The sequence below is a fragment of the Ranitomeya imitator genome, chromosome 6 (genome assembly GCF_032444005.1).
Source record: "Ranitomeya imitator isolate aRanImi1 chromosome 6, aRanImi1.pri, whole genome shotgun sequence".
NCBI lineage: Eukaryota > Metazoa > Chordata > Amphibia > Anura > Dendrobatidae > Ranitomeya > Ranitomeya imitator.
In genome coordinates this window covers 414,967,701-414,983,751 of record NC_091287.1, presented here as the reverse complement: position 1 = coordinate 414,983,751, position 16,051 = coordinate 414,967,701, and the positions used below count along the sequence as shown (strand labels likewise).

Sequence of the window (16,051 nt, the reverse complement as noted above, 5' to 3'; positions counted from 1 at the left end):
GGAAGAGGTGGGTCTTCAGGTTCCTTTTGAAGGTTTCTGTGATAGGCGAGAGTCTGATGTGTTGGGGTAGAGAGTTCCAGAGTATGGGGGAAGCACAGGAGAAGTCTTGGATGCAGTTGTGGGAGGATGAGATGAGAGAGGAGTAGAGAAAGAGATCATGAGACGATCGAAGATTGTGTGTAGGTAGGTACTGAGAGACCATGTCACAGATGTATGGAGGAGACAGGTTGTGAATGGCTTTGTATGTCATTGTTAGTGTTTTGAACTGTAGCCTCTGGGCAATAGGAAGCCAATGAAGGGCCTGGCAGAGAGAAGAGGCTGGGGAATAATGGGGAGACAGGTGGATTAGTCTGGCAGCAGAGTTTAGGATGGATTGGAGTGGTGCCAGAGTGAGGGAGATCATAAGGGCATGCACTAGTGTTTTTGTGGTTTCATGGTCAAGGAAATTAGTTGGAATTGGCAGGAGGAGACAAAGGTTTGAATATGTGGCTTGAAAGATAGGGCAGAGTCACCCCGAGGCACCGAGTGTGCGGTACTGGGGAAAGTGAGCAGACATTGACATAGGTCGGGTGGGGGGTAGAGTGAAGTCGGGGAAAGATGATGAATTCTGTTTTGTCCATATTCAGTTTTAGAAAACGAGCAGAAAAGAAATATGAAATAGCAGACAGACATTGTGGGATTTTGGTCAGTAAGGAAGTGAGGTCAGGTACAGACAGGTGGATCTGTGTGTCATCAGCATAGAGATGATATTGTAAACCGTGGGATTCTAGGAGCTGTCCCAGGCCGAAGGTGTAGATGGAGAAGAGTATGGGGTCCTAGAACTGAGCTTTGGGGAACAAAGTGGTGAGGAGGTGGTGTGGGAGAGGGAGACAGTGAATGTCCGGTCTGTTAGATATGATGAGATCCAGGATAGGGCAAAGTCTATGATGCCAAGAGATGAGAGAATCTGTAACAGGAGGGAGTGGTCCACCGTGTCGAAGGCAGAAGACAGGTCCAGGAGGAAGAGGACAGAGTAGTGTAGCTTGCTCTTGGTGGTTAGTAGGTCGTTGGTCACTTTAGGGCAGTTTCAGTTGAGTGATGTGAACGGAAGCCAGATTGTAACTGGTCAAAGAGGGAGCAGGAGGAGAGTTGGTAGGACAGTTCAAGATTGACATGCAGTTCCAGTAGTTTTGAAGCATAAGGGAGAAGGGATATCAGGTGATAGGTAGAGACAGAGGATGGGTCGAGGGAGGTTTTTTTGATAGGTGTGATTGATGCATGTTTGAAGTATGAGGGGACATCGTTTGTAAGTGAGAGGTTGAAGAGTTGTGTTAGGGTTGGGATGAAGACTTTGGCGAGGTTAGGGATGAGATGGGACGGGAGCGGGTCAAGCGTGCAAGTGGTGAGATGTGATCTTGACAGAAGGGTGGAGAGCTGATCGTCTGTCATGGTGGAGAAACTGGCTTTGGAAGAACAGGGCTGAGCAGTCAAGAGGAGGGGCATTGGGGGCTGTGGGCCAAAGCTTTGTCTGATGTTATCGATCTTCTGCTTAAAGAAAGAGGCAAAGTCTTCAGCAGAAATGAGAGAAGAGGGAGGAGGTGCTGGGGGACGGAGTAGAGAATTGAAAGTGTTGAAGAGCTGTTTAGGGTTGTGAATCAGGGAGGATATGAGAGATGAGAAGTAGGTTTGTTTTGCGGCAGTGAGAGTGGACTTGAAGCTGCTGAGGAACTGCTTGTATGCGATAAAGTGCTCAGCAGAACAATATCTCTTCCATCTCCGCTCTGCAACCCTGGAAGCCCGTCTCAGTTCATTGGTCTTGTGTGAGTTTTGCTATGCGTGAGGGGGGCGGCCAAATCAAGTGTAGCTGTTATTGTGGTGTTATAAAAAGTGGCAGCAGCATCTACGTTATGGAAGGAAGCTATGTCTGTAATAGGGAGAAGGGACTCAGAGAGTGAGTGTAAATTGAGGTGTTTTGAGATTTCTGTGAGGATGAGTGAGTTTGTGGAGTGGGGGTTGCGCACAAGGAGAGGAGAAGGAAGAAAATGTCAGTAGGTTGTGGTCAGACGGGGAGGGGTGAGTTTAGTGAGATTAGTAAGGGAACAGAGGTGCGTGAAGATGAGGTCCAGTGTGTGACCATATTTATGGGGGGCTGCGGATGACCATTGAGTGAGACCAAAGGGGACAATGAGCGATAAAAGTTTAGAGGCAGCTGAGGTGGAAGTGTCAATGGGGATATTGAAGTCACCCATGATGTTAGTGGGGATGTCGGCTGAGAGGAAAATCAGTGGATAGACCCATCGTGTCCCACATTGTACAGAATGAGATATACACACATACACATTTATTTACCAAACAGCTAAATAGTGAAGGAAGCATGTGAATAACATTGGAATTAATAACAGAAATACTGATCAGCTTGAAAGCCAATCCTGCATATTCTCTGTGCCTGAAATAATCCAGAAATTTCCCTGTTATCAGTTAATAAGACAGTTTCATGTGATATCGATAACATCCTTGCTCTAAAAATGATAAAAAACTGTAATATACAATAGGAAATGTGTGCGAGCTAAAGTTTGATAAATCTTCCTGAAAGCCCAGCCAAGTTTAGGAAGCCTGTAGCATCAGAATGATAAAAATTATCATTAAACATTCCATATTGCACTGCTGCATTTTGCAAGAAGGAGATAGTAAATCATGTGAAATGAGAGATATATAACTGAAAAAATTCACATGTGAGTTCGGCTGGCTTTTTTTTCTCTTTGGCAGAAGTTTATAGAGAAAGAGCTGGCCCTGTGTCATATTGATTTCCCACTGCACTGGTTTTCTAAGTGCTCTGTTGATCCGTGTCCAGCAATAAATTCCCAGCCTCAACATGCACATCGCTTCCCTCTTTGTCCTCACCTAGATTTAAGGTGTCCATTTGATGAGATGAGCAAGGACATGATTTTCTGACTAATGCTCCAGCCACTTTACATGATATGATAGTGGTACATTTGTATGTTTTCCAAAAAATGGGACCTGACATTTATAGACAGGTGTAACGTACGACCCAGGACATGACACTTCTAGGTTGGTTAAACTAATCCAAATAAATTGAAGCATATATTAGCTGAAAGAATTGAAAAGAAATCAGTATGTACAAGATTCCCATGACAACTGGTGGAAGAGAACAGGCTTTGTTTCAGGGAAGCATGATTTCGACAAGAACATTTCCTAAAGCAGTAAAGTGGGGTCATTATCTGCAGGCTTCTCGTCATGTAGATTTATACCTTACTATATCCTATACAGGTTATATAAGACCAGTAAAATATTCTGAATGTGGAGAACGTTCTTTAGATTACTCATTTATGTAATTTGTCAACAGGCAACTATAACCTAGAATAACATTGCAAGAGTACCGTATATAACTAGTAACACATGTAAAATGTGTTACAAAATAGGATGGGGCAGAGTAGTGATGGGTTGTTCATAACTGAACCAAGACAAAGAGCAGCTCCCTACTGGGAATGATGGGAGCTGGCACCCCTGTAAGAGCCAATAAATTCTCTGAATGGCTCTCACTGGGTGTAAAATGACTGTGTTCCATGACCGAAACCGGGCCCACCCAATCCAAAGTCCGCCCAAATATCGATTTTATTGACTGTCTGCAAGTAAGCCCCTTGGTTGGACGGGATTTTGGATGCATTAACTTCATCTTAAATATGTGTTCACCTACAGTGCAGGATTTATTTGGATCCAGCTATTTTTCGTGAGCAGAGCCAAATGAGACAGATCACCAAAAAAGAGCCGGACTGCCCAGCCATCACTAGAGCAGAGCAGGACCTGGACCTGACTGTTTTTAAAACCTGGCCAAGGAAAGCTAAGCAGATAAGGTGCACAGCCCAAGGGGATGGCCATACCCCTAAACATACAAGAAACTGAAGCAACTTCTGCTATAGAGTACCCATGATTTCTATGCACAGTACGCCCCTACTCACGAGGAAATACTCAACACTCTGGTCATGTGATCTGACTCTTAAGATCTATTAATTAAATGTACTTTGTTCGTAGGACAACTCCTTTAAGTTTGTTTCCATATGAAAAGGTTCATCATTATATTTAATTATAAGGAAAAAATGTCTTCAATTGTAGGCATTTTTAAAATAAATATCAAGGTGGGCTCGCGACTTTGTCCAAGGTTTTAATTTTGGTCAACGTGTATTTGAGTTTGACATCCGTGTCTTAAGGGAGGTCCAGATTCGCTATGTAAGTACAAGTGGAGCATGTTATAAGTGATAATTAGCATGTAGAGCACATGTCTTTCATAGGTTGTAATCATTGGAGAAAGGAGAAAACAATGTTACAATTGCATGGCACCCTGTTCCTTTCTAGTCATCGGGGCCGTGCGTAGCAATGAGAAGTGATCGCAGTTATGTCATGCCCATTATTCAGTTGATTGACATCTCGCTCAGCACTTTCACAGGCTATGCGGGAAGTCAGTCAACTGACCAGAGGACATGATTGGGGAACAGCTGTGATTGATCAGTATTGTGCCCTGCCCTGATGTTTGGGAAGGAGTAGGGCACTGCATGATTGTAACATTGTTCTGTCCCTTCATGACTGGTTCTTTAATTCTATACCTTTTATGACCCACGTGATCAGTGTTATTAGAGCAAAGGAAAACTGCAACGTAGATGTACCAAAATCCATTTCAAATATATATTGGGTTTCCCCATGGTAATTGGTTTAGGTATTCTTGTAAATGTAATATTCCAGGAGTGTATGATAACAACATCTACAGATATATTGCAGTAAAAATAATGTAAATCCTAGAAAGTTTTTTTTAAGATTCTATAAAAAAAATTACTTACTGGTATTATTTTATGTCTTTCAGTCATGCCATACAACAGTGCCCATCATTGTGTGGTTGAAGTAGAAAACTTTTTGTTTGTGTTAGGAGGAGAAGACCAGTGGAATCCTAATGGTGAGTAGTAAGAAAACCCATATATGTGTGAGAACGGACACTGCCTCTCTCATAATATCACTTTTATAAGTCGTCTTTTTCTCCATCTGTGCTACGGTGTGTTCATCCTACAGGGTTAAACATATTGTTGCACCACCGCTAAAGCATGCACTGATATTTTATTCATCTACTCCCCTTGTATAATCTAAAATGATGGCAATACAGGGAAACATCAGCCTGAGATATTACATTTAAATAATCTTACTTTAATAAATGAAATCCGTCCAAAGACATGAAAAAGTTATCAGACCATGTTAAATTGCAGTGCATCCTAATGCTGGGCTGAGTAATTCTAAAAGTGCAAAATACATTAATATTTAAAAGTGTTGACTCAAAGAAAAAAGCCAAAAGAAATATGGACACTTAAAAGACTTTAAGCTGAATTTAAAGAGAAGATGCAGAGTGCAATAGAATATAAACAGGGACACGTAACACATAAAAATGAATGACCTGTGTAGATCGGACGGGACAATTGTATGTTCATATATTCTGTATATAGAGACGCAATACAAAAAAATCTTCCCTCTTTGCAAACGATATTCATTAGCAGAATGTATAAACTTTCTGTTTCAATAAACCAATGAAACAAAAACTATTTACTGTAAATGGCTCAGCACAACCACCATCACAAGTGGTTTCTCCAAATTCAACATAAAATGTCACTTTAATGACTACTGCAGAAATATTTAACCCCTTCTTGACAAGTGTCTTTAAGACTTAGTATATCCCCTTTGGCTGTTATAACCTGATGTAGAGGTAAAACATAGCCAGACACCAGCTCCTGGCGGCATTCCTGAGAAACCTTAGCCATTTCCCATGGACAATGGCCTCAAATTTAAGAATATGCTTAGGTATGCATGCTGAAACTGCTTTCTTCAAATCCCAACAAAAGATGACTATCATTGGGATTTATGTCAAGCTATTAATTTCTCATTAAAAATCCTCCCCATTTTCAAGAGCAGATTTATTTTTAAATCTATTGTCTATGGCTCTGTGATTGGGTTTCCGACCACTGCTGTCATGTATCAGTGGTGGCCAGACTCCTAGTCAATGTAAATTTTACTTACCAGCTGCAAAGTTTGCAGCTGCTGCTCTGAATCTGCTGGATTAGGCCAGTATCAGTGCCTCTGCGTTCTGGATGATGCCGCTGTTCTGAACTGTCATTCAATCAGATGCAACTACCTGTCTGTTCTACACAACGCCAGCTCAGAGTGGTCACTGACTACTCCTGCTGGTGATTCAGCTGCTCCTTGTCAAGATAGCAGTTCTTCTTTTTCTCGGCTGCCCTGTCAATGAGGCGTAACTTTCAGAGTCACGCTGAATAACAGGCAGCTTCCAGCCATTAGACAGCAGAGTGCCGGATATCATTCAGTCCCAACACATCAACAAAGGAGAGCGGAAGGGAAGTCACTGCTCTGTTAACGTGACATCATCAGGAGTCGCTAAATCGCCAGCAGGAGCATTCTGTGACCACTCTGTGGTGGCAGAGATTATCGCTGGGCAAACGGGCAGGTAGGTATGAACTACGTGCTTTTGAGTTCTTTGGGCCATTGCAAAAATAAAAAATAGTCCCGGACAACTCATTTAACTATTAGACTATATCACCCTCACATTGAACATATTGAATTCATTATAACTGGTGAAGTGAGAAAGAGCTGGCACTTCAACATCAATTAAAGTAACACCTTCTGCCATGAACAGATAATTACAACAGGAGATCTGTTGAGAATCAGTCACCAAGTCTAGTTTTCGTATACTCATAGGCGGAGAAGTAGAGGGGCTTCTTCTGTTTAAAAGAATCTCAGACATTCTGTAGCCAGTGGTCAGTGATGAATATTGGGGTTTGCATCCATCCTATATTTATAGGCAGCATGGTGTCTCAGTGATTAGCACTGCTGCCTTGCAGAGCTGGGGTCCTGGGTTCAAATCCCACCAAGGAGTTTGTTGACTTTCAGGCTCCATATCTCACCATCCATTACTGCTTTGAACATGAAACTACCATCATTTTACAATCATCTTGACTATCTCCTGCAGAAATTTGACTTGCAAGTATCTAGCATATGGTTAGTTATGCCGATTCTTGTCATCTCACTGCATTGTTACTGTTTTGCTCCTAAAAATGTAAAATTACATTTTTATTATTTTGTAAATCCACCCTTGGCTTTCAACACTTCTTAATCCTTCTGGGCATGCTCTTGATCAGATTCAAACATGTCTAGACCGAAATCTGATCCCAAATCTCTTCTACATGTTCCCAAAGTTGGTTCATACTGATCAACTTACTTGGGTTTGTATCCAGGTTTTTCTTTAACTCTACCCACAAGTGTTCAATTGGGTTGAGTTTTGGGGACTGTAGGGGTCAATTGACAGTTCTTTCAATTTCTCGCTCTGTTAGCCCCTTTTTCCCTTGTTTTTTCCACACCTCTTTGCACTTACCAGTGCCTAGTCTATTTACTTTAAGCTCATTCCTCCAAATCACCTGTTTCCAATCTTCTACTGTTCACTGTTTGTACTTTTTTCAAACTCGAGCCAACGCTTTTTATGACAATATTGAAGTCGAGGCTTCACATCTTTTTTTGAGCCACCATTGCAGACTTGTGTAACATGCATCACACAGTGCTTGCATGGATGTCTGTGATCTCACTATTACGAAGCATACGAGCTACCTCCACTGCCGTGTTTGTCGCGCCAGAACTCATAGACCTTGGAAAGAGCTGACTTGTTGATGCCGATATTTTTCCTGGACAGCCACCTCTTGGCTTTGAATGAGCTTCATGTCATATTCTTCCAACTCTATGGCACTTACATGCAGTTTGGTAATTTTCTTGGACAGTAGATCGCTATCGATGAGTTGGATGATGCTATTTCTCTTTTGTTGGTAAATCTTCTTCATAGCTGCTCCTCGATTCAAACCAGTGACCTTTTGCTTGGGAATAAGCCTAATAACACATTGAGCTATTAGGGAATGTGAGAACAGCTTGCAATTTGGAGTATATGGGAAGAAAAAAGATTTTTTCCACCACCATGAGCAAAACAGTAACAATGCAGTGGCATGACAAGAATCTGCATAACTAATCATATGCTAAATAGTTGCAAGTCAAATTTAACGATGATATAGCCAAGATGATTGTCTATAAAATGATGTTAGTTTCACGTTGATAGCAGCAGTGGATGGTGAGACATGGAGTCTGAAAGTCAAAAATTCAAAAATTGTTGCCCTTTTGCTTGTCACTGTATGTTCTCCCCATGTTGGCATGGGTTCCCTCCGGGTTCTCCAGTTTTTTCCCACATTCCAAAGATGAAATCTAGATTGTGAGCCCCTATGGGGACCATGCCAATAATGTCTGTAAAGCGCTGTAGAATTAATTGTACTATTTAAGTGAGTAAAGTAAAATAAATAAAAGTATAATGCATTCACTCACATCACCGTAAGGCCAGTCAAACACTTCCAACATGCTATCCATGCCATGTTTCATCTCTATAGAAAGGTAAAATTGTAAAAGGAAACATGACAACAATATCTCCCGCCTGGGACCTCCATGAGCGAAGATATCCTAAAAGTTGTGGATCTCATAATCTTCTAAAGACCTACCACATACAACCAGCCCCCATATGAGCTCACCAAGGTGGGGTATGTGGGCATAACCTTGATCTAATAAAAATTAGAGTTTTGGGGGTTTGTCATTTGTCAGTTCTGGAAGACAGTATTCTGTTGTTCTGTATGTTGCGCTAAGAAGTTGTTCTAACAAGTACTTTCCTCTGCTCTGAGCCATTTCCACGACACAGGTTTAATACCTTTCTTTTGTTATGACTTTGAACAGAGCCGCAGTGCTGTCCATCACTCGTCAGTCAATTGTGTAATTGTCCTGCCAATTAGAGGCAGCAGAAACAAGACTGTACAGATCTTGGTCTTCATCTTGCAGCTCTCCAGTTGTTGCATAACACAACTCCCAGCATGCAGCTGGTTATCAGAGTATGCTAGGAGAGGTAGTTTTGCAAAAAGTGAATGCTACCGGTTGCAGGCACCTGCTGTAGCCTGACATAGAGATCAATGCTTTTATTTAGGCTTCTTATAACAAATTCCGTTTTATCTAGTATATGTGGGTAATTCTAGAATATAGAGTGAATTAACCATGAAATAGTGATGTCAAGTACTTTGTTCTCTTGCAGGAAAACATAGTACAAATTTTGTTAGTCGCTATGATCCACGATTTAACAGTTGGATACAGCTCCCACCTATGCAGGAAAGGTAAGATTGTGCTTTGTTGCTAGTAACCATTGTTTAGTATACTCTCTTGCTGACCTTTCATCTGTGCTTGGTCTAGCAGTAAAGTACCATGTTTTGTCAGTCTTTAACAGAATCAAGAATAAGATGAGTTTCAGATACAGTTAAGCTTGATAGTATTCAAAGATTTTCTGACACACCGCTAATAACTGATGCAGTATACAGTTTAGCACCCTCTAGTGGTTGCTTAGATGCAGCCAAAATAGTAGATTTTCAAAGTACACCTATGCCCCGAATTAGTGAGCTGTGTCTCAGTAATCAGAGCCCTGACCATTGTAAAGATTTATCAGCACATGATGATAAAAAAAATGGATGAGAAAAGGTGCAACATGTATTTTCCCTAAATGAGGATAGCATGTATCTGATACACCACTTGATATCCATTGAAAATATAATATTTTCAGGGGAAAAAAAACACAATATTTAGGGAAAACAACCCTTTGCTTATCTGGAGCTTTCATGTCTGTCCACACACATAAATGCTGTGTTTTTTTTACAACTGGAAGGGAAAAAAGCTAATTGAAGAAATTCTGATGATGTGCTTCTTTTAGTAAATTGGAAACAATGACCCTTGAAGGACCATAAGGATAGTGAATGTCAAGATAATTTATAATTGTTAAGATATCTTCTTTAACTTTCTCTTTGTCATTTAGTCTTTGGCAAAGTGTAAAACTGCACCTCAGGCAACGAAAACATGCGACGCCTGTAATAAGCTGTGTCACCATCAGCATACAACGCAGCATGAACGTATAAGCCGGGCACCATGATCTGACGACTATTTCCGCTTATTTCTTCCAGGAGGGCCAGTTTCTACGCCTGTCGATTGGATAAGCATCTGTATGTCATCGGAGGGAGAAATGAAACAGGTTACTTGTCTAGTGTGGAATGCTACAACCTGGAGACAAACGAGTGGTGCTATGTGTCTGCTCTACCACAACCTCTGGCCGCGCATGCGGGAGCCGTGCACAATGGGAAGATATACATATCAGGTATATCTATAATAATAATAATAATAATAATAATAATAATAATAATAATAATATATATATATATATATATATATATATATATATATATATATATATATATACTAATCATCTCAAATACTTCTTCTCCATTTCACTTGTATGAATAACCAGATGTATTGTTCTTACCAGTAATAAGGTTGTGGCTGTGATTTGTCTGCATTTAACCTTATTTTGTATAATAAATGGTATTGCTATTTTCTGGTACGGTATGTTATTTTATTCTGGAAAATCCTAGCTATGTAAAGGTATAAAACTATGTTAATGGTAATTGCCTCTTGTGCACTAATTTAATCAAGTACGATAAATCAGTTGGTATCGCAGATTTTTAGTTTTTAAAAAGAATATTTTCCTGTTATACATTCTACAGCCCATGACAGCATGGCCTTCCTAAATAAAAAAACAAATGATATGAAAGTAATGTACATCTTCCCAGCCACATTTTTCCATAGCATCTAAAAGGATAAAAATTTATTGGGTTGCCCCCTTCTTTAAAAGTTACTCTCAATGGCACCTGGGTGGGGTAATAAAGAGATATTCTATACTCCCCGACGGTCTTGTGGCAATAACAACTGGCGGGGGTGTCACACGGTCATACATAGGCTCAAGCTGTCAAGCAACGTAGTCACAAGTGTAGAGGGGTGCTACCAGGCCGGGGCGTAACTATACAGGTAGGCTTCTTTTATTTTTAATACCCCACCCTGAGATCATTGAAAATAACTTTTAAAGTAGGTGATAACCCAAGTTTGCATATAGTCTTCATCTAGAATATCCTGTTAAAGAAGACTTGTCAATTACTCAAACAAATTTGAGTCAAATTCTTTAAAACTCCACGTGAAATTTCTGCTTGTAATGCAATTAGGAGTTTCTTCACAGTCTTCTCTGGAAGTGTGCACATTCACCTCTCCCTTAGCGGTCTAGTAATTTGAGATGCTACAGAGCTATGATTGAAAACATCTGAGAGGCAGGGGTACAAACACACGCCACTAGACAAGACTCTGAAGAAACTCCCAGTTGAACAACAAGCAGAGATTTCACATATTACACTCCAAAAGTATAAAATGTGAATATCTCTGTAATGGAGCAAAATGGAAATAGTTGCTGCACGACTTTAAGAATCCCCCAATGACCAAAATAACATGTCAACATATTTCTTGCATTAAAGGGGTACATAGATAGAGAGATAGATGATAGATAGATAGATAGACAATAGAGAGATAGATAGATAATAGATAGATTGATAGATCTATAGATAGACAGATAGATAGATCTATAGATAGATAATAGATAGATAGATAGACGGATAATAGGTAGATGATAGCTACTGTAGATAGATAGATAGACAGATAGATAGATAGATAGACAATAGAGAGATAGATAGATAGATAATAGATAGATAGATTGATAGATCTATAGATAGACAGATAGATAGATCTATAGATAGGTAGATAGATAGACGGATAATAGGTAGATGATAGCTACTGTAGATAGATAGATAGACAGATAGATAGATAGATAGATAGATAGATAGATAGATAGATAGATAGATAGAAAAATAGGAACAGCACAAATCCTATTCTTATCTTCGGGTGGAAGGCCCCCAGGCAACCTGTACACTGATTGTCCCAAGTCCATAAACTTCAAAAAAGCAGGCAGCACTCCATCTCCTTTGAAAACTGTGCAGGATTTATTAGACCCACATGTCTGGGCAACGTTTCGGGTCCAAATGAGCCTTTCTCAAGCAAAGGCTCATTTGGAGCCGAAACGTTGTCCAAACATGTGGGTCTAATAAATCCTGCACAGTTTTCAAAGGAGATGGAGTGCTGCCTGCTCTATAGATAGATAGATAGATAGAAAGAAAAAATAAATAGAAAAAATGGAACAGCACATACAATTAAATGGGTGCGCAGGCCTCCAAGCAACTAATCCATATACTTGCCAAATATACAGGGACCAAGCTTGAGAAAGACTTTTGGAAGCCAAAACGTTGCACCATGCCATGGGGCCCAATAAAGTCCACTTATATTTTTTTGCTAAAACCTGGAGTGCTGCTTTCCATTTTTTTGGTCCCTAGATAGATAAATAGATAGATTGATGATGATAGACAGACAGACAGACAGACAGACAGATAGATAGATAGATAGATAGATAAAAGTAAATGAGAGGATTTCGATAAACAAGACAAGAATAATATACAATAATATTTTGCCAAATGGATGATGATTTATTGATACATAATATTCCAACTAAATTAATATAAAGCATGTAGTAGTAACATGCCCACTCCATAGGTGGCGTTCATAATGGTGAATATGTCCAGTGGCTGTATTGTTATGATCCGGTCATGGACGTTTGGGCTCGGAAGCAAGATATGAACACAAAAAGAGCAATTCATGCCTTAGCTGTAATGAATGATCGTCTATATGCAATTGGTGGAAACCATTTAAAAGGTCAGTGGTGGCATATTTTATTTTTAATAGTATGCCTGTTTTACTGTTATTAGATATGCATTGCATTCTGAGTGATGAATACATAACAGCGCCATTAGTTGAAAGAATATATGTGCATAATTCTTACTTGTTTCATTTATTTCCAAAGCTTTCTAAGCATTCGGAGTGGTTGATTCTGGTTTACATGTGTAAAATAAGGATTTTTTTTTGTTTGGTTAATATTTTGATATTCTAAAATAAAAATAAATGAGTTCTGCAAAAGATAATCGTATAGTTTGTAATATTTGTTCTGTAGAAAACATTTTTTGTTATTTTTTTTAACATTTTTCTTGTTATAATGCCATATTAATATTCAATTTAATAAAACTCACTTGAAAATACAAACAAAACATTTTTGCTAGTTCGGCAGAAGGGGGAAGAAAGAGGAGAAAGGAAACATTAACTGAACTCTGCAAAAGATGTTTTGATAGTTTGTATTATTTTTGCCTCAGTAACCTTAGATTAGTTTATATTTAGAGGGCATTATGATATTCACACCTGAAATGGGTGGGTACAAAATATATAATACAATATGAAATCACATCCTGTGGTCAGGTAAGATAGGATTTTGGGCACACTTGCATTGTTTTCACCAGGGTTTCAGTACTTTTAACAATATAGCATAGTCTGCTGAACTTTTCTTTAAGTGCCAAAATCCCCATGGAAATCTGATGGACCTCATTATAAGTAATCAGGATTTAATGAAACCCACCCTGAACAATATCTATAACTGTCACGTTTTCCTTATAAAAAGAGCATAACTTTATGTTAGCCTACAGAACCTCTTCCATTACTCTAAATAATTATATATCTATTTCTGACAATATTATCGACCTAAATGTCCATTCATAATTGTTACACTTAAGCCCGCCATACACATTAGATGGCCAACAGTCGTTTTAGGCCACCTCTCCCATACACAGGAGCGCCTCTGTGTTTTCTATGACAAAGCCGCTACCAGACATGTCTACTGGCAGCTTATCTCCAAGGGAACAAACCATTTGGCAGTCTGAAATTGAACATGCCCAATTGACATCTCTTCTGGCAATTGGTTGGCTGGCTCTCCTGAATAATTCAGTATTGCCCGGTTTGGTCGACATTAGCCTAATGTATATGGGGGCCTTTAGTGGAGGAATTCGTACTATACCGTAGCCACCAGGGCTACAAACCGTAACTCTTATATTCAATGCATTAGGCTATTGAAACAGCCTGTATCTGCTATTGTTTAGGTTTCTCACACCTGGACGTCATGCTGGTGGAGTGTTATGATCCAAAAGCTGACCAGTGGAACATTCTTCAGACCCCCATTCTAGAGGGACGCAGCGGACCAGGATGTGCAGTACTAGATGATCGGTTTTATCTTGTTGGGGGCTACAGCTGGAGTATGGTAAGCTGGGAAACTTACTGACCTAAATGGTCATATTGTGACGCTGAGTCACTTCTCATGGACAAGCCGTGAGCCTGACTAGTCAAGGAGTCCAAGGTCAAAAGCCAGGAGGTTACGTCATAAACAGAGGGAAGATACAAAGTTGTAGTCAGCTAACCGTCCAAGGTCACAATACCAGGAAGATAGTGGATCTGATTAAAAGGAGAAACACAAATTGGTAGTCAATAGGAAAGTTTGGGGTCTGGTAGCTAAGTACCAGAAAGTCAGACTGCTTAGAGGCACAGAGGGACAAGTCACACAGAGCTGAAATCTACAACTGGCCGCTAGACAACTCAGTTAAGTAATCACTGGATCACGGAACATCTGAAGAGAGCTGAGCACCTCCCAGACTCAGTTTGGATGCTGAGCTGTCAATCATTGCACAGACAGCTCAGCACGCCGCTGCAGCAGACTGGACTGAGCTGTCAATCACTGCATCCTAAGACACACTGAGGGGTGGAATCGTTACAGCTATTTATATTAAGCATATTATACTGTACAGATGTGTGCTGTCTGAATTAAAATCTGATTGCACACAGACAGCACACCGACTACTGTTATTCATTAGGACTGTTCAGATGACAGTTTTTTTCACACAGAACTAGAGTCCATGGAAAAAATTGCAACATGCACTATTTTCTCCCACATTTCAGATGAGATTTGCGCATTCAAGTCTTTTGGTACGTAAATAGTTAATATTTTTAAGAAATGATGTATAAATACGGATGCCAAACGGACATAGAATATGTACTCACGAACAGCGTACGGATGAAAATACCGATGCGAATCGTCAGAGTTTTCTGAATGAAAATTTGTCGATTTTTCATGCGCTTATCTGAACCCAACCTTATACAGTTATTTATCTAAGTATTATTGCTTTGAATATAGATGATATGTTAGCCCTTTGTAAAACTACAGATAACACAATTACATTGGTATGTATTTTGGTATATAGAAAACTCATCTATCTATTATAAGTGAATCAAATATTATTTTAATAATAAAGAACATCTATTCTGTTCAGGGGCGGACACAGACTGCAGAGGGCCCCTGTGCAAAAAATCTTCCTGCCCCCCCCCCCCATACTGCAACATATAATGCTCCATACAATTCATTATTGAATATCGCCCCATTGATGCTCCATATAAAGCTGTGCCGCCACATATAATGCTCCATACAATTCATTATTGAATATTGCCCCATATATGCTCCATATAAAGCTGTGCCGCCACATATAATGCTCCATACAATTAATTATTGAATATTGCCCCATATATGCTCCATATAAAGCTGTGCCGCCACATATAATGCTCCATACAATTCATTATTGAATATTGCCCCATAGATGTTCCATATAAAGCTGTGCTGCCACATATAATGCTCCATACAATTCATTATTACCCCATAGATGCTATGGAGCATCTATGGGGTAATAATGAATTGTATGGAGCATTATATGTGGCGGCACAGCTTTATATGGAGTCCATATAAAGCTGTGCCGCCACACATAATGCTCCATACAATTCATTATGGCCCCGGCCCATAGATGCTCCATATAACGCTGTGCCGCCACATATAATGCTCCATACAATTCATTATGGCCCCGGCCCATAGATGCTCCATATAACGCTGTGCCGCCACTCACATGTAAAGCGCCATGGAATAAATGGCGCTATAACAATAAATAATAATAATAATAATAATATAATGCTCCATACAATTCATTATGGCCCCGGCCCATAGATGCTCCATATAACGCTGTGCCGCCACATATAATGCTCCATACAATTCATTATAGCCCCGGCCCATAGATGCTCCATATAACGCTGTGCCGCCACATATAAT

The 16,051-nt window shown here is 39.9% G+C and overlaps 1 protein-coding gene across 1 annotated transcript in view; it reads left to right on the top strand.

Annotated features, from left to right (window-relative positions):
• The window catches only part of KLHL14 (kelch like family member 14), a 119,769-nt gene that overhangs the window by 97,775 nt on the left and 5,943 nt on the right, over positions 1-16,051 (top strand). The window contains exons 4-8 of the mRNA XM_069728959.1: positions 4,853-4,942; positions 9,152-9,230; positions 10,065-10,255; positions 12,583-12,741; positions 14,010-14,167. Of these exons, the coding sequence (XP_069585060.1) occupies positions 4,853-4,942; positions 9,152-9,230; positions 10,065-10,255; positions 12,583-12,741; positions 14,010-14,167 (677 nt within the window). The remainder of the gene's footprint in view (positions 1-4,852; positions 4,943-9,151; positions 9,231-10,064; positions 10,256-12,582; positions 12,742-14,009; positions 14,168-16,051) is intronic.